The sequence below is a fragment of the Numenius arquata genome, chromosome 11 (genome assembly GCF_964106895.1).
Source record: "Numenius arquata chromosome 11, bNumArq3.hap1.1, whole genome shotgun sequence".
In the NCBI taxonomy this organism is placed as follows: Eukaryota; Metazoa; Chordata; class Aves; order Charadriiformes; family Scolopacidae; genus Numenius; species Numenius arquata.
Window position 1 is genome coordinate 2798926 of NC_133586.1, and position 22526 is coordinate 2821451.

Genomic DNA, 22526 nt, shown 5'->3' on the forward strand with positions numbered 1-22526 from the left:
TGGAGCCAGAGGTGCCCCTTTTCCCGGTGCATCCAGCCGCTGCCTTGTTTTGACTCTGGGAGCTCGGGGGATGGCAGTTAGAGAAAATGAAGAAGTGATTACTGTTTTAGCCATCTTTAATTAGAATCTCATTATGCTGAATAAGCATTTATTAAGGTTGCAGGCACTTTGCAGTCAGAGGGGTGATTGAAGCAGACAGCCCTGTTATTTCTACCCAGCCTGTTCAATTACGGGGCGTAGTGAAGCCAAGGACCGGGGCGGAGGTGGCTTTTACCGGTGCGGTTGTCGGCACGGTTCTGTTGGTGGTTCTTGCCGAGCCCGTGTTATAGCCAGCATCGCTGAAGCTCCGCTGCTCTCCTCGCCTGACAGAGCTGGATCTTGCCCAGCTCAATAGGCTTGTGCGTGCCGCAGTCACGTTGCCGAACGCGGTGGAGATGTGGCCTCAGTGTCACTTGCCCGGCTAGAGCTGGATGAAATGGTGGTGATGGGGAGGGAGTGGGTGTTCCAGGCTGAGGACCTTCCCCGGGACGTTCAGGTCCTGCACCGAACCTCACGCTGCTTCTATTTGCCTACCAGTGATGATGTTTGTACCAAGTTTACGCTTCTTAAACTCTATTATTGATGCGAGACAGAAAAATACTTTACAAATTAATCTCTGTATACATAAAAGAATCGTTTTTCATATGTTTCATTCAGCACAGAATTACAAATGTAGTGAAGAAATATACTATAAAGTATTTATAGCATAAATTTAGGCTTTAGAACTTGGAACTGTTCTATCTCGGTGCTTCCGCTTACTTTCTGGGTAGCTTTGTAGTTTGATGTAATTTGACTGTCTCAGTTTCCCTTCTATGAAATGGTGATAATGTATATTTTCTAGCTCATAAATGGACCATGAGAACTAGTCAGTGTTTGTATGGGACTTTGACGATGGAGGCAATTCTATTAAATGTGAAAAAAACCTACGCATTTTGATTTTATTGCACAATTTGGAACCCGTATTGTTGCATATTGTCATTTTTTTATTATACCAGCATCCTTTGAATTTCATTCAGTGATGTAGTCTGTATAATTAATTATTCAACTAATAATTATCCATTCCAAATAAAACAACTTGATTACTAAGCCTGATGAGGAAAATCCAGTCAGGAAAGAACCCTTTCAAAAACAACAACATTCTGCAGATATCCTTAAATATTTAAAGGGTGAGCTATATTTAGTAAATTCTTCCGAAGGGTGTATGTGGGGGGGGGAGGCGAACGGATGCCAATTTCCTGTGTCATCAGATTTGTGTGTGTGTGTCAGCAGCATTCCTAAATCACCATCTACTACACAATCACCATCTACACAAGCATCAGGCGTTATTCAACATTTCCCTGGGTGGTTCCTGTTGTATCAGCAAGGAAAATGGTCTACTTTGAGGTCACGTCATTTTCTACTCATCGATTATTTAATATTTGGTGTGTGCGTGCGGTGTTTGCTCTGCTCAGATATTCAGCAGTGAGCAGAGAACCTTCCTTAGCAAAGGAAACATAGAATTTGTGACATGGGTGTCGTTTTCCAGGTGGCACTAACTTAACCCATGATGGGCAGCCCCTCTCAAAAACCATTATAGTCAATAGAAAGAAATTCCCTGACTGTAAAAGGGGCACTGGGTCCAAGATGCTCGTGATGGGCACTGTACAGCATGGTCGCTGGACGATTTTGAAATTTTGATGATGGTCTCGTCTGAAAACCTCACTTTTCCCCTGTGGCTTTTTAAAATGTAGCTCTGCTGCCGCTAGGAAAATGTAGAGATCTGAAACTTAGAGGGAACCTGGCATTTAAAAACCTTAATGCACAGATGCTGTGTTCTCTTCCAGCAAAATTCCATTCGCTTCCCTGCTGCCATCCAGCCAGGAAGTCACGTATGTGTGTTTTGCTTTTTACTTTTCAGTGACAGTTGTCACTAAAAAAGAGAGAAATTAAATTAATCCAGAGAGAAAGCTGTTTCGCGCGGGCGGTTTCTCGGACTGCAGAAAGCGAGACCCGAACCTCCGAGAAGTGACTCAGCAGAGCAGGGAGCTTGAGCTGCTGGGTGAACTTTCCTGGTTTCTTTGGAGCTGACCCACTGGAAATGCCGAGGCACTAACACTTTGTTTGTAAACAATGAGGAAAAAACATGTGGAGCGCTGATTTAGTGCTTTCTGCCTGCCTGACGTGTGATTGCTTAATGCACTAATCCACAATGGGTGAAACTGTTCCCAACGCACCGGCTTCCATATGGTTGTGATTTTGTCAAAACATTTCAGTTCAGCATACCCATACCCGATTGTGAGGATGAACAGTTTTGATCATTCTGTTTTTCAAAATGTAAAACAGTTTAAGAATTGTCTGTTTTTAACATCATAACAAAAAAGTTTCATTTCCCAGTTTAGAGCAACTTCTGCTTTAGAAGTTGGCATTAATTTATGCTCCTGTGAACAACATTTGAACATGTTTGGAAGTCAAAATAAAATATCAAGGTTTAGACATCCAATCTCAATAATTTATGAGACAAGGCTTTCTCTTCCTGCCTAGCTCTCCGGAATGAAACCAAAGCCCCAAGCCGCAGGGAGGCAGCCAGTGGCATCTTTATTTTCTGCCCAGCGCCTGGGGCTCGTGCGTTTGGCTCCTGGCTGTGATGTGAGTATAAACTGCTGGATCAGGCCACGAGACCTGTGGCTGCTGGGCTCTCTCAGCATTAGCATCCCAGAGAAGTGGTGCAGGAGAGCTGCAGCAGCGTTGCAGTCCAAGGAGCTGCCTTAGGGACGCTGGGATTTTACTGCATAGAACTCTTGGTGCTGGGGGGAGTGTCCTCTGCCACCCGCTACCCACTTAGAGCCGTCTGTGCTTTGACTCCTGGTCTTTAAGCTACACAGTATTTGTCTACTTCTCCCATTATCTCTTTATTAACATCTCTTTATTGACATCTCGGTGCCTGAGTGACATGAAAAAAAGCTGTAATATTCTAGTTTTTCAGCATTTTTACTTTTCTTTTTTTTTTCCCCCTGTAGTTTCGGACTTGCTATTTTCTGTTGGTAAATATAGGAAAGGTTTTGCAGAGCCTGTGCAGAGTCTCACAATGTGGTTTCGATGAGGGAACATTCTGGTTTTTACTGGGTTACACAGAGCAAGACTTTTTAACAAAACTGTTTCTTTTTATGTGCCTGGAAGGGACATTACTATTAATGGTTTATAAGAGAAAGACAGCAGTGTATTTAAGATATCTCGAAGACATTAGGTAACATTAAAGAGCCATGTGAAGATTCAAGTATGCCTAGAAGAAAAGAGAACAGCGAGTAGCTTGTGCGGATACCTGCACGTAGCTTTTTGTAAGCCTTTGAACTGTTTTAGATATAAAAGACACCCCTATTTCAAAGGCCACCAGGCCTTCTGCTGCTCTAATTCTCTCCCAAAGTCCTTAGGTAACAGAATTCACTCTAGAGAAGTTAAGATTTTTCCTAGATTCAGTTACTGGGGCAGAACATCCTTTAAGCTGCTATTATTTGGCTGAAAAGCAGTATACAGGCGGCAGACATTAGGATGGGACCACGGCAAAGGGGAAGAAGCAGTTCCTTTTACTCTACAGCTACACTGTCGGGAAAAAAAGCAAGTACCACATTCCAGAGTGTTTACTTTGGGTTTTAATATTAATGCAATAGAATAAATTGCTTATTGACCGCCTTAAAAATGACTGATGAGTCAGTACTGAGTGTTATGTTATACATGAGGGATGTGCATATACATCCCCTTGAAGGTGAATCTTTATTCTATAGTTTGAAGCTGGCTGGCTGTAGTGTTCCTTCCATATGCTTATCTTGGTAGTACCGTTTTATCCACTGATCGACCAATCCTTCTGCTCGTGTCAATTTGCACGTCGACCTACGCAGCTGAAGGTGAAGGGACACATACATCCCCGCGTGTGAATGAGAATGAGAAGAAACACGCTCTCTAACGCTTGCTATTTTAGTGACAAGAAGCCTGTCTTCTTTAAGCGCTGCTTTAACTGCAAATAAAGGTATATTGCATATCTGGCAAAACATCAGCAGGGTGACCTTCTGCTGCTCAGTTTATGTGCTGTGAAAAATAAAGAGCTGAGCACATCCCCCCCGAGGGCTTTGCCAAAGGGGGTTGATCCCACTTGATCCTATGCAGTTAACACCGCTCCGCAGTCACAGGAGGTGGAAAGGTGACTTCGGTGGTGGGATCAGATGACTTTCATTGTAGATTCGTCAGGTGATGGACAATGTTTTCCTGCCCAGTTGCCGGGAGCTTGATGAGGATGTGACTGAAGGGCACCCAGCATGGCTTGCCTGCTGCAGTGGCCACACTGGCCCCATGGATCTGCTCTAAACTGCCTCAAACTCAACTGGCATTGATCAACTGAGAAGGGAAAGAGGGTTTGTCTCTGCTCCCACAACTCTGCCTTGCTAAGCACCCACCATACACTATTTGGAACAGCAAGCAGCAGTGCGTAGATAATTGCACATAGCTTTTCATAAGCCTTTGAACTGTTTCAGACCAGGCACAGACGTTGTATCAACAGCTCCTAATCTCCAGTGACAAAGGCTTCTCCCTGTTTCTGTGTAGTTCTCTTTGGATCTCCTTGGAGTGATGCTGCTGCCACCACTCCTGCTCCCTTCTGGTGGCCTCTCCAATGCTTGTTTCTTGAAGGATGCTTGATCTCTTCCTCTAGACCTGTCCTGCAGTGTTTTAGGCATATCCAAATGTGTTTCTACCCCTTCTTGCAGGCAAAACTGGTAATACTTCTGTGCAAAGGCATTGCAGGAAAATTTCGTGATATGGTCAATGAGAACATCTAAAGTGCATAATAGATGGAAAGAGAGAGAGTTTTACCCATTTGGAACACAGAATTTGGAAGTAAGTTACTTGCAGATCTTCTTATTACAATCCTGTCCTAGGCAATAATAATGAAGTATTGATGGAAGTTTTGCCAGAGCAAAGACTGCTGGGTTTCACACAGAGGAAAGATAGTATCTTCATTTAATTTTATTAGACTCTTGATACTCTGCCCATGTATTTTTTAATTCACCACAGTAAAATTCTAATTAAAGAACAGACTTTGCCTCCCATTAATATGACACTAAAAAAAACATTTTAAAGAATGCAGCATCTTGTCTAAAAAAATTATAATGAGAAGACAATCCGCCAGTGTTGTATAGAATGTTGTCGCTCCCTTATGAAGCGTTTCATGATTTTAAACTCCTTCTAACATCTAGAGTGCCAGTAGAGTTAAAGGCTCATTAAACTGAGCAGTAATTTCTACAAAAAGAAATAGGAAATATTCTCAGATATTTTTTGTGTGTTCTAATTTTCACTTCTTTTGAAGCCTCTGTCAAAATAGCTCATGATAGAAATTCTGAAAACTCAACACTTTGATATCTGTCAGGAGTAGAAGTTGTTTCTCCATTTTCCTGCTTCCAAAATACATTGAGTTCATTACGGGATTTGACAAGGCTGCCATCCAAACGCTCAACTCTTCTTTGACATAGAGTGATTTTGTTTTCATTTATCCAAAATAAAAATATACAACTAGGTAACTGTTCTAGGCATTCTACAGAATAGTGTAGGAATGTTCTGTAACCAGGGATTACTTTGGAAGGAAAATGTTTCCTCAGAAGATACTAAATAAACTGCAGGGTCTCTAAAGTGCTGTGATTGAATTAGGTACCACATGTTGGAGAGTCAATGACTAATGAGATCATCATCTGAGATTAAATCAGGACCTAAATCAGCCACATGTTTCTTATCTGATTCAGACAATGAACTTCAGAGAGAATCAGTACAATCTTTCTTGAAGGATGAAAAGCTGTTCTCCTGTCTCTAAGGGAAAAAACCGACCCAACACAAAATTAGATTAATTTCCTCCTGTGAGTAATAATCTATCCGTTTTGGGAAAAATCCACTGATGTTCCCTTCCCATCTTTTCCTTTCTATCTGATGCAGACTGATGTATAAACTTGGAAAACGTTGACTGCAACTTCTGCCAGCCTCAGATTAACCTCAGATTTTTGCCACTTGGGTGGATAGTTTTACAAATGCATATTTACATATGCAAAGTATATTCTCTGGGCAGTCTTAGAGGCATAAACATTGAGGCTGGCATTTTCTTCATTATAGTTGTGTGTGCTGTGACTGAAAGTCTGGCACTGGAGATAAAATGCTGGTGCATACACCACTGCACAGAAGCCCTGGTTTGGGAACCTTAAGGCTGCAAAGCTACAGGCTCAGAAGACAGAAAATGCCAGGGCGTGTAAACCGTAGCCTGTGCTCACATAATTAAAGAAAATATCGTAATTCAGAGGCTCAAGTACTGAATTACTGCTGCACTTCCAACCTTTAATCTGACATTTTCTTATTTTTGTGACACCGACTTCATAAGTCAAATACCTTATTTATGTGTGATGTTCCCTGGTTTGTTTGTTTTCCCTTAAAACCAAATGGAGAATATGAAAAAATCCCTTCAAGGGTGTCATCAGGCTGATATACAGACTGTTCATCAGCATGGACCAGAGCAAACCTCTGACATGTGGGTAATGGACTAAGAGTAGAAGGCTGTCACCCTCTCTGTGGGCCACTTATTACATGGAGATTAAACAGCCAGTGGCCCATGGCTGCTACTGGGAACAGTTGTAAGAGAAGTCCTGCTAAGCCCCTGAAGCCTTTAATTGCAGATTGCTTTTAATACAGATGAAATCTTTGAGGAATGCGGGTAATGAATTATCCAGAGGTGGCACTGAGTATCTCCAAATTGCTTTTTTTATGGTTTGATCAGGTAGAGGTGGATTTTCACAGGGGCACAGGAGCACGCCCCTGGGTGTGGGACAGGGCTCTTCCAGATTTCAAGCTATTGTTCTGTACATGGAAGGTGTCCCAGCTTGTCAGTGAAAAGGATATAAAAATGTATTTTAACAAGCAAAAACTAGTGCTTTAGCCTACTGATTTAAGCTAAAATTCCCTTTCCTCTATTCCTCAAACCAATAGACTGAGTGAGCCTGAAGCTGAAACTGGAGGGGGTAATTTCTACGTAAGAGAGAAGCTGTCAGGAACTGGACAAAGCATCTTGCAGTGGAAAATGAACAATGCTACCGACTACCCCCCTGTGACAGATAATCTAAATTATATGTGGAGCAGGATTATTTATTAAGATCTGTTGTTAGCTTCATTGTCCCCCAAGAAAGTATTTATTCACAGAAATCCAACCTATTTGTTGCTTTGACAGGTAGGACCTCTCTCATTTGTAAGACCTGAGCGAGACACGTTGTCGCCTGGTAGATTATCAGTGTCTTGAGACGCTTGTGAAGAAGAAAATCAGCTGCAGTTTGAGCGGTTTGGCCTAATCTGCCAGTGCCCACTGGTGTGTCTGTTGTGTGCATGAGGCTTCCTCATCCTGAAATATTGGTCTCTAAGCATTTGCAAGAACATTTTTGACGGGAATTTCAGAAAATCTGGGTTATTTTGAGGACGGCCATCATCCCTAAACATTCCGCAACTTGTTAGCAATTCCGGGGATAAACAGTCTTATAAGGTAAACAGGGTTTTTTGGTTTAAAATCAAACAGATCAGTGTGTGATGTTTCAATCTACAGGCTCATGCCTTTAGCAGTGTATGGTGTTACCTGCAGGGCCAGCACGCGAGGGACTCGGCGCTGCTCAGAGCCAGCCACAAAGTGGTGTGAACTGTCATTGTCGTTGTCAGGGGATTCCCTCTTCATGGACCTTATTTCAAACCTGTTCAAGGCTCGGCTTCCGTTTCCAAAGGTGCTGAACTGTGCCAAAGTGAATCGTATTTGTACAGTGAGTAGACATCAGCTCAATACAGGGACTATAATATTCCTATTGGGCTAAATGCAGGGAATAAAAAGCTAATTGATTATTTTAATTTTTTTATCCACTACATCCAGGCACATGTTTTAGCTTTTGCTGTTTCTTTGCCTGCTTTGCAATAGCTGGGCCAACCATTTAAATCCCAGTCAGATTCCAAAACTGAATTAGACCCAAAAAAAGCCACCCGGAGTTTGGGCTGCATTTCACCTTAATTGATATTCATATAATCATTCTACAGCAGTACAGTTAATATTAAGGGGAGAATCTAGCCCTAATTTCAAAATAAATTCTAAAATAATCTATCTTAAAATATGTCCTCCTAGACCGAGTAAGTTAATTTTGTTTCCTGATTGTATCTTTTAAAGGCTAATATCTCATTTAAACATTTCAAGCTGAATTGGGAAATATTCCAGAATATTGATTATTGACTATTAGTTAGTCTTGCTTTAGCAAATTTGCAGAAAGTTCCTTTAAAGCCTGGATTAATGGAAGATCCTCATCAGCCAAGTGTGGTCCTTGAGACCTTAGGCTAAGAAAAGCAACCACTGGATTATTTTCAGCTATGCCTTCTGCAGAATGTTTATGAATGTCCCGCTGACTTTGCAGACCCAGAAGACAGCCCTGGTCACTGGCTATAAAGAGAGACTCGTGCAGGGTTATGCTAATGAGAACAAAATGAACATAGACCTTAAGACCACAGATCCTGGTGCTGCTGTGAGAGAAGATGCTGTTTTCATATTAATAGCGTATCTTTGCAGTGATGGAAAAGCACTGGAAGAGCACTTTTGACTCTCTCTTGTTGGGATAAGTCACTTGATAAATGTCATCCCTTTCTTGGCAGTCCTTTTATTTATCTGCTAAATTTTCCCACTTGTGTGTTCGCTTCATCTTCGTCATTACCAGGCTTGTGCTGCTGCGCTAAATACTGGGTGGCTCTATTGACCCGGAGCACAGCAATTCACCAGCCATTCCTAGAGGGGAAAACAGCCGCTTGGGAGCGAAGCAGCACTTCCAATGTGTCCTTGTTGTGTATGTAACAGGACAGAACTGGAAACAGGCTGTCATGTGCGACTCTAGCGGTGGATATGCAGAGCCTGCTGCAATTAGCCCTCACTTCAACAAGCCACTGAGGCTTCCAGGTGGGGGTAGGGATGCAGAGAGGAGGAAAACACGCTTGCTGTATCGCGCAAGCTTTCCACGGGGGGATGAATCTTTCACCTGTCTCACTACGGCATGCAGACAACTGTAATTATCCTTAGGCACCCAGCATCATCCTTTACAGAGTTATATTCATTTTTATTGGTGGCAATTAATCTCTATAGTCATATTTTCAAAGGAGAAAAAGTGAGTAAGTTACCCAGGGAATGTTGGCACGTGATCTGAAATATGGCAGCTCCCTTTAATGTAGCATCTCCCAAGAGAGCGCTGGCTATTTCAGACTCATCTCTCATGGTATTGACATCCACACATGCAGAGAGTCTAAGGGGAGCATTTGTGCCTCCCTGACATCACCACTCCCAGGTTGCTTTTCTTATTGATGGTATAGTTAAAGTCTCTGTATCATTTTGACATTTTTAATGGCATATGCATTTACAGCATAGCTCTTTGTGTAAGCTGTAGTTAGCTTTCTGTTCACATGTTGTTGCTATTATTATTTATCTCTATTATAGTAACACACAGAGGCTACCAACAAGAGCAGGATTAGGCTGTGGGTTGTGTTTTAAAACAGCCTCTTTGTGCCCACGGGAGAAGTGGTGCTGAGGATCCAGAAGTGCAGCGTGGCTTCCCTGGCCCTGAGGCTTCTTTGCCCTGTATCTCAGAAACTGGAACTGCTATCACACACCAGCTAGGATTTGCCACGCTGATGTATAGAGAAAAAATATGTCTTGGTTGCTGAAGTTGTTGGGTTTTTCTGGTTTTTAATTTTCTAGCTGGAACTTCTAGACCCCAGTCCCACAGTTAGCCATGCGCTTGAGTAGTCTCACACACTACTGGTCTGATTGATTGAGCTCAGTGGAATTACTTGTATGAATAAATACTTGGATTTAGCTTATCAACTTTGTATCTGCTTGCCTTTGTAAAGGTACAGAAGTTGCCATAGTGCAGATCTGAGTTATCACAATATAAATATCACTTAATGTCCCAGTGAAATCATATAGGTAAAGAATTTACTTGCAACTCCACAGTCTGTCACTGCAATATGGGAGTTAAAGGAAAGGGGGAAAGGAAACCAACAGAAACTGATAAACTTTGAGCAACAAATCTCTTATTTTCATGTGAGATTACTGCAGTTTAAAATCAGGTGAGGATGATACTTCATTGTCACAAATGTTGCACTAACACATTGCCAACGAATTTCCTTCGATTCCCTTTGCAATTAATCAGTAATGGGTGAATTGATACTGCATGAAATGGCTCTGCTCATTGTGACATCTATAGGGCTTGAACTGATAGCTAAAAGCAGCAAATCTTTATCACCTGAGGGAAAGACTTAAATCTAGAAGATGCCAACATGTCACTGTGTATGTATGATCCCGTCACTGGAGAGACAATGGGATGTTCACCTTGGTTGTACACACATACTGCGTTCACCTTGGTTATACACACCTATTAGGAATAGGTGATACAAACCTATTCCTCAGGTTTCATACCGTTTAGAGAACTCTAGTCAAAACCTGCTTGTAGTTTTAGGAGCATGAAAAGGAGCGGAACAAGTGCAAGGGCTGTATCCGGCATCGTAAAGGGGACATGGTACAAGACCCATCACAGCAAGCATGTGACCTAATATAAATAGTAAATAAGCGTTCAAATAAGATTCATTTTACATAAAAGGAGTTGTGTGGGGGGCAGACACTGTAAATGTGAAACAAGATGCTTGAGCTGATGATGGGAAATGGTTTTCCCTTCCTATAAAAGGTTTGTTTTCTCCTTTGCGTTCTTTCAAAGTGAAAAACACAATCCGAGCAGGCGAATCTGATGATTGGAGCACTCACCTGAGACGTGGAAGACCAAGGATACAAGTCACATCTTCTAATGAGTGTTATTTATTCATATTAGGCAAATTAATTGCAGCTGGAATCATATCAGCCCAGAGCAACCCTCAGCCTGGCAGTCAGGGCTTTAATGTGAGATGTGGCCGGGTAGGAGTTGTCCCCGGAGCAGGCAGGGTGAAGGCTGGTTCCAGCCTTCCGTTGCCCCATGCAAAGGGCTGTCGGCCGCGGTTGTGTGGCTCAGCTTTGTACCCTTTGTGGAGCCACAGAACTGCATCCCTTGATGTTCAAGTTCTGCAGAAAACAAATCAGTGCTTCTGGAACAGAAATTGCTGGGAAACTCCATCGGCTCTGGCAGATCTGCTCCCTGCCCCAGAAGGCTTACGGAGTCTTAGCGAGTGTCTGCGTGAAATAAAGATGGATCGTCTCTTTTCCACAGATTCTCAGTAATAATTTAAGACTTATAAAGAGTAAGATTTTGTTTGCTCGGCTCCCAGTGGTGTTGGTGAGGAACTATCATCCCTGTTTAGAGCTGTGGGAAAAATGAGGCAAAGCAATAGAATATCTTGTGTGAGGCACAGGCAGGATTATGCACAGGGGTACGGAGCACGCTCTGCTTCCTGCAGGACACGAAGCCACCTCTCTGCAAGTGCATCCTGTAAGGCCCTGCAGATCCTTCTGGAGACCCTGGAATTGTCTTCTCATAGGTTTTTTTTTGGCCTTTAACACCGCTGCTCAAGAAAGACAAGCTTGTAAATTGGTAACCAGCAATGCCGGCTGAGTGAAGTCTCTTTCTTTTCTTTTTCTGCTGAGTATCCTCAAAGTGACCAATGAGAAGGACAAAAAGTTTGCCAAAATTAACTGATAGATCTAGTCCGGTGTGGGTTTATAGCCATGTACCATAGAAGGAGAGGGCTATGAAACGTCTAGGACAGAGTATCAGCCTTGAGGGGGCTTTACATTTACTTTGCTAAGTCTGGAAGCAGAGATCTGGGGCTGAGAGGCAGCCAGCGTCACCTGGGGATTAGTTTCTTTGCATGTCTGCAAAGAAAGGAGTTTGTGAAGACAGCTCTGTTGCTGGGATTACACACTTGTTTCCTGTAGGGCAGTGGATTTTTACGCTGGCGGAAGAGTTGTTGTTGGTATAATTGAAACCAGCTCTGTGAGCGGAACCAGCTGTACCTGGAAAATGAGCTGTAACTGTGTCTTTACCAGGGATTTTGCCAGCAACTCTGTTCTGAACAGAATGGTAATTTTCTTCATCCTTGACATTAGCTGTATTCAAAGGCTGCTAAGCGGAGGGTGGGACTACTGAAGAAACCCTTGGTTTTCTGCTGACCATTTACTGGGGAAACCTTAACTGGGTGTTTGCTTTGGGCTGTCTGTTTAGTATGCATCCATCTTACACGGGTGTTCTGCAGGTGCTGATTGCTGTTTCTATAGCAAATCAGGATCGAGCTATTTCTGTAGTTCTGATTTCCCTCTCATCCTGCATGTGGTCCTCAGAGGAGAAGGGATCAGGCAGGATTGTCGTGTGAAGGCTTCTCACTGTGCTTTAATGCTTTCTCTAGGCAACCTCCTCTCTGTGTCACTGGCCATAGGGCTTGGGGCCCTTCTGTAATGCTACTACATATTGCTACTAGCACAGAAATTACCTGACTTACACTCCATACCTTCATCCCTAAGCCTGCTTTCAGCAGCCTCAGGAAATTCTGTCTCCAGTGTTTTCTTCCCTAACATCTCTTTACTCCAGCAAAAAACCTCCCAACAACTTCCCAGAAAAGCAACACCAAAGGTGAAAGCCTTCTTTAGATTATCGTATTTATTATCTTATGGGAACAGAAGAAACAATATTTGATGACATTATTAAATCTACAGGATTTGCTTGGCAATACTACCTGCCATTAACTACGTGGCAGCCAGGTTGTGATCCTCTGCATCTAATTCCACTATAAATTCATTCCTTCCAGCTATCTAAGAGCACTAAGAAACAGGATATTACAAGATTTAGGTCCTGATCCAATAAAGATGTTAAACAAGTCCTCAGATTTAGGTATATGACTAGTGCTGTTTTCTCTTTGCATGCTAGATTGGGGGGGTAGTTTTAGAAAGTTTGAGGGCTCTTTAGAAAGTTCCTGGTCCTATCAGTGCCCCTGCCTGCTTGCCACTCGCCAACCTCAGCGTGAGAGGCTGAGAGGAGGTGCCGGCGATGCATTTTCCTCGTCGTCCTGGTGACCGACTGTGTGTTTTCCAGGTTGTGACAGCGAGCACTGGGGACCCCACTGCAGCAACCGCTGTCAGTGTCAGAACGAAGCCCTCTGCAACCCCATCACGGGTGCCTGCGTCTGCGCCGACGGCTACCAAGGCTGGCGCTGCGAGGAGCTCTGCGACCCCGGGAGCTACGGCAAGGGCTGCCAGTTCACGTGCCAGTGTCACAACGGAGCTACCTGCGACCATAAAACGGGCGAATGTCACTGCGCTCCCGGATACACGGGGGTATTGTAAGTTCAAAGATCGGTGTGTTTTACTCCGCATGGTTTAACAGCCTTGCTTTGCAACCGCTTTAAACGCAATGAGTAATTGGCAAAATTTACACAGTCTACGTATTACACACTTTCCTTTGTAGAAATCAGGTAACAGAATTTCAGATAGACTAAATAGAGGAAATATCTTTTTTTTTGTTGTTTGCTGCTAATTATACCTGTCTGCATAATAAAATAAAATTTAGTGCTAAAGTGAACTTAAAAACCCATTATGTTTTCCAGCTTGTACAACAACTGTACCTGTTCCTAATTTCCGTATGTGAATACAATCCAAATTACAGTTGAGTTTTTATAAGCGATTGGACATTTTACTCATTAGCAGTCCAGTGAAGTATCAAATGGGACTTACCATCCCCAATTTATTTGACTTTCAATCTAACTGAGGAAGCATTACTGTTAACTATATCAGCTTACTATCTAGGGGGTAAATTTTAAACATAGTGAGCAGGGATTTAGCGATGTGACTCCTATTAACTTTAAGGAGAATCATGTAGGTAAATCCCCATCCACCGCACTGGAAGTTTACCAGTAGGATTCACAAAACCTGCATATTAATTTTAGGACAGCAAGCAATAGTTCCTTGTTTAAAATTGCCCACAGTGTAACATCAGTTCTCATTAGAGATCTTGCAGTAGTTTCAGAAGTAATTATGTTTTTCAAAATTATTTAAGGGGAAAAGAAAATTTAGTCCCTGAATTTGGTTGGAGATTTATTGCCGGTGACTTAATACTTTTGCAGCCTAATATTATTTGTTGACCTGCATGAAGGGGAAGGAGAAAAAGTAAAGACAGTATTAACCCTCATAAATAAGTTATATGCTTTTTGAATATTTTATTTAGTACCTGATTTCCTCATAGACTTGTGACCTCAGTCCTAGAAGCAGTCACTGCTAACGACTCTGCTCACTCTGCTCATTAGGAGTGGTCCCATTGACATTAGTATGCCAGTTCTCAGCAGTAAGTGCTTGCAGGGCCAACCCCTGATACGTTGTATGAACATCCTCATCAGAGGACAGTCAGTCAGGGGAGGAACCTACTGTAGTTTCAGAACCTGGGATTAGAGAAAGGAGACACTGTTTTTTGCAGGGACTAGCATTACATTGGCCCCCCATGAGTACTGAGAGAGACCCAATGAGCTTAAACAGCTTTTAAATGATGTTGAGTTCTTGCCAGTCCGTTATACGCTGCAAATGTTAACAATTAGTAGTGACTGGAGAAATTTCAAGCATTTTAATCCCATCATTTTATTGTGTTTGCAGCTTCTTTTATTGCCATGTCACATAATTCACGTTGAGGGTTTCATCCTGCAACTCTTACTTTCCTGGGCTATTTTAATGGGTATGAGTTGTCCTGTTGAGATGGGTGGAATTTGGTGCGTGCATAAGGATTACACACATGCATCAGCCTTCCAGGATCCGTGGCATAAATAACCCCAGCAGAAATAAAAGAAATCTTATCTAATTGGTAATGCCAGCTGAGGTTTACTGAGGTTTCATAATTTGCATAAGGGCTCCCATGATGACCTGTGTTGTGGATTTTCCTCATTTACTGTTTCCTGTAAGTTTTTTTTTAAATAATCTCTTTGTGGTTTTGTTTCTTCTCTCTCCATAAAGCTGCGAAGAGCTCTGTCCCCCAGGCAGTCACGGAGCTCAGTGTGAATTGCGCTGCCCTTGCCAGAACGGGGGAGTCTGCCACCACATCACTGGGGAGTGCTCCTGTCCCGCTGGATGGACGGTGAGTAGTTTCTTCATACTCATAGCTCATTTAGAGGTTGGAATGGGAAGTTAATAGTTCACTGTCTCAGCAGACGCCTTCCTTGTGTGCATCTGCTATTTCTTGTCTCACGAGGCTCTAACAATTCTGAAGCTGGGACCACCTTTGTTACGCACGCACAGCGCTTAGGCCACCAGTCTGTGCCTGGTAGGTCCCATCATGGACTTAAATAAATGACAGTAAACCAAGCAGTGGCTGCTCATTACACTTCTGTGTGGGAGAAGAGACAAAAAAATTGCCTCTGAAGTGCAGTTCCTTGGAATATTCCCTGCGACCTTCGACACTGCCCTCACATGGGACAGAAAGCTCAAAGCTCAGCCTCAAGATTGTCAAAAACACTATTGTGTTCCCCCTTCGGGAGAGAGGGAGAGGGAGAAGCCAGGGGGAATTCAGTGGCTCAGGCAGGCGTTAAGGCAGGGCTATACGTAGGACAGACACCAGTTCAGTGTCCTGTCCTTACTCAGGCATAATTCCCATTGATTGCAGTAGATTTGCTTGCATCAGGGGTTGCGCTGGAGAGAGCAAATTGCCCTGGCCTTTAATCCTTTGTGTCAAGAAAGCAAGGCCAAACATTTTAAAAGTCCTCAACTTTATCAATAATGTAATAATTAACTCTCTTGGGGTTTGCCAAGTCTCACAGGCCTACATACCATTTAGCTGTACTAAATTTCCTGGCATTTTTCCTGTATCTGACAATTAGTCTCTTGGCAATCTTTCTGGTTTTTAATGCATACAAGTACTGTGATTTCTTATTTTAATGCATGGAAGACCCTGAAGATCATCATTCAACTATGGCTTCTGGTGTGGACTTATACCTGGTGAAACATTTAAGGGCTGAGAGAGATGTTTATGTTCCTTTAGATTAGTACAGCAAATGCTGCCTCCGTTTGATCACACAGCTGCTTTTAATTTAAAACTGCCAACTATGAGATTCTGGTGGCTCTCAGGCAGCAGCATGGGAGAACATTGCTGCCCGTAATTCTGAAGTGGTTCTAAAATCTGAAGTGATTCGGATATTTTTGAGGGCCTATCAGTCATTCTGGCACTGCCCCTAAGAAGTGATTAATAAAGTGATTAACATAAAAATATTTTTTAGGGTATTTTTTTCACCTCCCCTTACCTTCTGCATGGCAATATTTCTGAGGATCAGAGTTGTCTTGGTGTACTCTCCCTTACCTGTATTTTATTGGGAGTTTTCTCTCCTTGTGTGAATTTAAAAAATCACTAAAGAGATATAAGACTACCAGCATAGAGCAGGAAGTTTTCAGAGCTCTTTTAGGATGCAGCATAGACCCTAAAGAAGAACCACGGCACTGGGGCTGCACAGCATCTGTGGTCGGGCATTCTGGCCCACTTCTGCCCTGTCCCTTACAGCTTGGAGTTTCTCCTCTGCATTTTTAGTGGCCTAGAGAGACTTTCTTGAAAACTGTGTTGTTGTCTGCTCTGTCCCCAGAGAAACCCTAGAGTTAACAATTGATGTTTGAAACAAGCATAGCTGAAAATTGAAGAGAGAGATCAAGTATTGCAGGGAAAGAAACTGAAATTATAAGTAAAAGCACTCAGCTTGTAAATGTTGAGATTTTAAGTATAAAAGGTCTCTCCAGGGTTTTAATGAAAAGCTGGTAATTCAGTACACAGGGAGAGAAAAAGATATTTTTTCAAGCTATATTTTTAACACTTGGTGGTTGGAATGGCTTGGAAAGTGAGACATGAGTGGGCTGTAAATGAGCGAGTGAGATGGGATTGCTAGACAGCATTCATTTTATTTCACACCATGGATAGTCTTTCTTTGACATCGGGAATTTTACTTGCTGATTTTGAGGCTTGAGACTACACGTATGTATTGAATATACCATCATGTTGGAAGGAGAGAATTCTCCCTGGATTTATAGAAGTGCAAATCCACTTGGATTTTATTGCTGGGGGATGAGCAGCAACTTTTATCCTTTCCTAGGGTAGGCTTATTAACAGCAGCTCAGCTCCCTTAGGGGCTTGGTTGCCTGTGGGATATGCAAGGAGAGGCAATAAGTTGAAGAGGAGGAAGTTCTAGGGTTCTTAGGTTCTTCCTCGCATGTGCCATCTTCAAAGCCTGGTTCTTTTATTACTTGTAATATTTCTTTCTTTCTGCTTCCTCCCACCCAGTGCAGACTCTCCCAGAAGCACAACAAGTTATATCAACTGGGTCCTGTGAGATTTTACTGTCCCACGGGTTTTTCACCAGGAGGATGGTGGCTAACAGCATAGATTGCTGAACTAGTCAACAAAATGTGGCTCCCAGCATACTGCGATATTGGGCTTTTTCCACTTCTGTGTGTTTGTGGCTGTGGGAGTTAGTGGGTGGCTGCTTTAGGGCCTCATTAACAATTTACAGGTTTAATTCTATACATCTTTCTCATTTGCAGTATTAAATCCTCCAAGCACTCTCAGAAAGTAGGGAGGGAAGTTAAATTCAGCATTTACAATGCCTCTCAGATACACTTTTGAAGGACTAGATCTCTGTGCTCGGGACAGCAGCAATCTCTCCTTACGTGACAGAACATTCGTCACTGGCAACACACCCTGTTTGGGTCCAGATCCCGTTCTCAAGGCTCTGCCTCATGGTGCCGTGTTAATACAACACATTCTGCTAATCACTTCTTTCTTATTGCCTCTGGGCTTTATGAAGCAACTATAATTTGTGGTTTTGTCTATTTTTCTTTCTGTTGCGGATTTTAAACATGGGGGAATGTGAGAAAATGGAGCAGAAAAAAATCATTTCTATATACCAGATGGTAATAATATAGCAAACAATGTCAAAGGCAGAATCTGATGAGATCAGGGCCTTAAAAAAGGTGCTGATGATGTGAACTTTACTGATTAGATGTATAAGCAGCAGGAAACGTTGGTCTGACATTTGATCCTCCAGAGAGGGATATTTTGGATTCCCTTAGTACATATTAATGCAAAAAGCATGCCTAAAGATCCTCTTGGCTCCAGGGGGATGCAGCAGAGTATTGCTTTCTCATCATTTGTTGATAGAAATCCTGTTCCTTTTGAGACGTCAAGAGAGAAAGTATTTATTATCAAGATAAATGGATACTTACATTTTCAGATATATGGTGTTGTGTATTGCTCAAGTCCAGAGACACCACTTTTTTAACACTGTGATCTGAAAGTTCTTGAACTGAGGCCAACCTGTCTTTTTTATAGCCAAGGAGACACCTATCACTGGTTAGGAAAGGCCTGAAGTATCTGTTTTATGATTACATTGAAGAGCAGCCTCTCCACTTTGGGGTTGTTGCTATCGCTAAACTTGCCAAACCCCTGAGCGAGAACCCCGAGGAGTGAAATCAGCCATTACCTTCCCCTTTTATGTTTTGTATAAGTTGTGTCTAATATGTGCCTTGCTCAAAACTCAGAGCCCCTGGGGCTTGGTTAGGAAAATAAGACTTCTGAGAGATTTTATTTATTTTTTTTTTTTTAAAAATGGGGGCAAACCCTCACCATTTCTGTCAGGCTGCACCGTGCGTGGCGCTGGCACAGCACCACTCGCTGCACTTGCCAAACGTTTTCCATTACAGGACCCCCATCTTCAGGCCACAGCACTTCCAGACTTGGTTTGGCTGAAGTTACTCAGCTGGATGCCAGCCTCAGATTTCATGTTTGCTCACATTAAAAAAAAAAACAACCCACATTCGTACAACTTCTAAGAAAGTCTGGGGAAATCCTTGTGAGGCCTTGATAGGCCTTGTAAGGAAATCCTTGTAAGGTAGGGGACATTGTGTGATACTTGGGGGAAAAGCACCTGAGTTTGGCAGATAAAGTCTCCAAAGACACACCTCACACACCTCGTGGTGGCACATTCTCTGCCTGGGGGCTGAACAAGGCTTGCCCAGCAGTTGCTTTTCCTGGTGAGCAGTACCAGGGTGCACCACCAGGAATGGCAGCCTGGCTTTGCACTTCCAGAGGTGGTTAAGCAGGGAGAAGAAGGAGGAAAAGACTCAGAGATGGGGATTTGGGTCCATAGGAGAGGACTAAAAGGGAGTCTGCAACAAGGATTTGGAATAAAGAGGCAAGAGAGCAGAGAGCTGGGAGCATAAAATGGGGGAAGGAGGTAGCCACCAAGATGTGGAGTTGAGGCAGGTCAGGGACTGAGATATGGCTCCAAGGTTGGGGATAAGGAGCTCAGAGGACGTTGGATGATGCCTCTAGCCAGTGTTCAGGGATTAGGCAGATATTCCACTGCAAAATCACTTCTTCTAGCCAAAAGGCTGCTGAACTGCTGATGTGGAGAGTCAAATTGCTTGTATGTCATTTCTGGTGGCTTTCTGCAACTCTCCCTGTTGTTCCCATCCTGCCTCCTCCAGGGCTTAGACAAAGCACTGGCAGATGCCATTCTGTGCTGCTTGAAGAGATGAGCATGGGGGCTGGATGAGAGCAGAGGGAACAAAACGGGTAGGATCTGAAGAGTAGTGGAGGACTTTTCCAGCAGCTGGATTTGGTCTTCTTCGTAGTTAGATGAAGTGGGTCTATCTGAACAGGGGAGATCATCATAGACTATCACAACTAGCAGAACTCGGTCCTCCCAGTGCAGTCTTCTCAACAATCCCCCTCTTCCCAAATGTCCACTTTGTGACACCCAGGGCAGGTCCAACAACTTTTCTGTCTCTCTATTTCACCAGCACATGTGCAGCTTTGTAGCCTTCTCTGGTTGTCTTTAACCTCTCCCAAGCCTTCCTGCGTCTATTCAAGGAGCAGTGAATACCCTGCCACCCCAGCTGCAGTTTACGGGGGGAGATTCAGAGAAGAGCACTTTCAGTGACTGTACAGTGGTGAGAAAAATCCCTTCTGCAGATAGGGTAGACAGGCATTTACTCTGGGAACTGAATTTTGAGACCCTCTTTAGCCCATCTTAAACAGAAAAAGTATTGCCTCTACACTTAGATCTAGTTTTAGCAAGAAGGACAATAAAAATCCAAGGCTGCATGTAGAAATTTATTGCGTTATGAATATTGACTGACGTACAGCTCTTTTTGCAACCTTACCAGGGGCTGGTGTGTGCGCAGCCATGTCCTCCTGGAACGTTTGGAATTAACTGCAGCCAGGACTGTCCATGCCACAACGGAGGACACTGTGATCCTGTGACAGGAAAATGCATCTGTACGGCTGGCTATATAGGAGACAGGTAAAAATCAAAACCCCAAAGCCTTTCGTTTCAACCATGGGCTGGCAATATTTATACCCCTTCTAGGACAATCTTGCTCTCTGAAAAATGGTGTTATGTTTCTATTGCTCCAATTAGGTTCATCCTTCTGAAGCAGTTCAAGCATTATAAATGTGGTGATGTTATTACTTTTTATTGGCAATGCTCTCCATTTACAGGGGTTTTTTAATATAACTTTTAAAATTTAATGGATTAAATTTAATTTAGATATTTACAGTGATAAATTTAATAGAGAGCATTACATGTTTACAAGATATGTAAATGAACTATATTTATACAAATTAATATCCTCAAGAGTAAGCAATGCAGCAGTTTAATGTTTCCTTCAGCCCCTCTGTGCTGCTGCAGCACTGATCCATCTCAGACACCAACAAGAGGTGATAAATGCTCAGCATTTATAAATGAGAGCCTTCACCCATACATCCATCAGGGGAGATGACAATATTGTTTTACAAAGGTGTCATGGATTCAGGAAAATGACTACACAGCAAAATCAAGGTGGGATTGTAACACGTGTTGGCGTAGCCCTGCAGCAGGGCTAACCGTGGTGGGGAACTGCAGTCAAACAGGCTTTCAAATGCAGTTTTCACGAGAGGTTGGACTGTGCCACCAGCATTTCCAGAGACCACGGGCACAGCTCACTAGTGTATGCGATGCTGAAGCCCTTTCTCCGCTATCTTCCCTTTTTTTATTAGCTATAACAACCTAGTATCAGTATACTGACATATGCTGACAATTATACTTTTATGCGGCAAAGCTCATTGGAATTTCTTATTTCTTGCTTCATTGTACAATCAGCACGCTTTATAGCACACAAACAGAGCAAGCTCCAGCACGGTGCTGTGGTTCAGAAGGCCATGCTCTTTCCCATTAAATGTGGAAGTTCCTTGTTTCCATTTTATCAACAGCAGTGATTGGAGGGGGCTCTGGAGATTATTTCAGGATTTGTACGTGGTTAAATATGGTGGAAATACTAATTATTTCAAATGAATTTAGTGGAGAAGACATCAGTGTGTCTCTCTTTCCCCATCCTCCATCTGGAGACACTGATTCCAGCCATAGGGTACCATATAATTACTGTTGCAAACCAAAGCTTTCTCTTTCTCTCATTTTGGAGACAATTTCATGAAAGAAAGCAACTGTGCATCCTGGACACTTATACTGGAGACCACACCTCAATCGCAAGCCGTCCCCGGTCCTGGCCATGCTCAGGAAGGCTGACAGAGGCTCTCTGTCTCTAGGGCTCCTCATCTGGTTGTCGCAGACCTAGATCGATCTCTGGCTGTATGTGAATCAATGGTGTTAGAGCTGTTGGGAGCTCCCCACCAGCCGACCCACCTTCCCCAGCCATCAGGGAGGACACGAAGCAGAAGAGCTGGCTCTGCTGCAGGTGTGTGGCACAGGGAAAGAACAGTACTGGAGTTCCTGAACAGGAGCACTCACACGCTCCAGCAATAACAGTAGAGAAAGGACCGTTGGGGATGAGAAAAGGAGATGGCAAGTAGAATGCAGAAGACCCGTTTCTCCCTGCTGTCAAAAGCAGAGGGTTTTGCTGCTGCTGGCCCTTGGAGAGGGGCTGGGGAGAGACTGGGCAGAGGAGGCACCAATGGGCAGACCTGACAGTTCACAAGAATTGTCCTTGAGCAAAGGGAATGCAGATCTGCACTTGGAGAAAAGCGAGAGAGATTTGGACTCTAAGGAGAGATGTTGCTTGGGAAGACAGAAGCAGGGAGGGACAAAATAGGGCATGATCAGTTGGAAAAGATGGAGAAGATGCCAAGCGAAGGTCACCTTGTGGACCTGCACCAAAGCAAACCCCTTAGGGATGGCTCAGCTGCCCCCTCCTGGAGCAGGGAAGTAAAGGATAGACACTGAAGGGAGAGGCAGAAGAGCAGAAATGCAGACGTGTGGAAGGATGAATGAGAACAGGAGAAAGTTTGGTGAACAGGCAGTTCCGAAAGCTTTTCTAGCAGCAGGGAAACGCATTATATTAGCCTAGAAATCCCCACCTTTCAAATGGGTTCTCAAAAGGTTAAAACATATTTATTTATCAGCCTTTAATAAGCCTTCAGTAAGGGAAGTGAAACCTTTGGCCCATTCTATTCTCGCTTGGGCCAGGACAGCACATTCCTGTAGCGGTTCGATCTGAA

General features: G+C 43.3%; 1 protein-coding gene across 2 annotated transcripts in view; it reads left to right on the forward strand.

Annotated features, from left to right (window-relative positions):
• The window catches only part of MEGF11 (multiple EGF like domains 11), a 212456-nt gene that overhangs the window by 94305 nt on the left and 95625 nt on the right, over positions 1–22526 (forward strand). For both annotated transcript variants that reach the window (XM_074155366.1, XM_074155367.1), the window contains exons 5-7: positions 13113–13359; positions 15014–15134; positions 20201–20337. In XM_074155366.1, coding sequence (XP_074011467.1) covers positions 13113–13359; positions 15014–15134; positions 20201–20337 — 505 coding nt within the window. The remainder of the gene's footprint in view (positions 1–13112; positions 13360–15013; positions 15135–20200; positions 20338–22526) is intronic.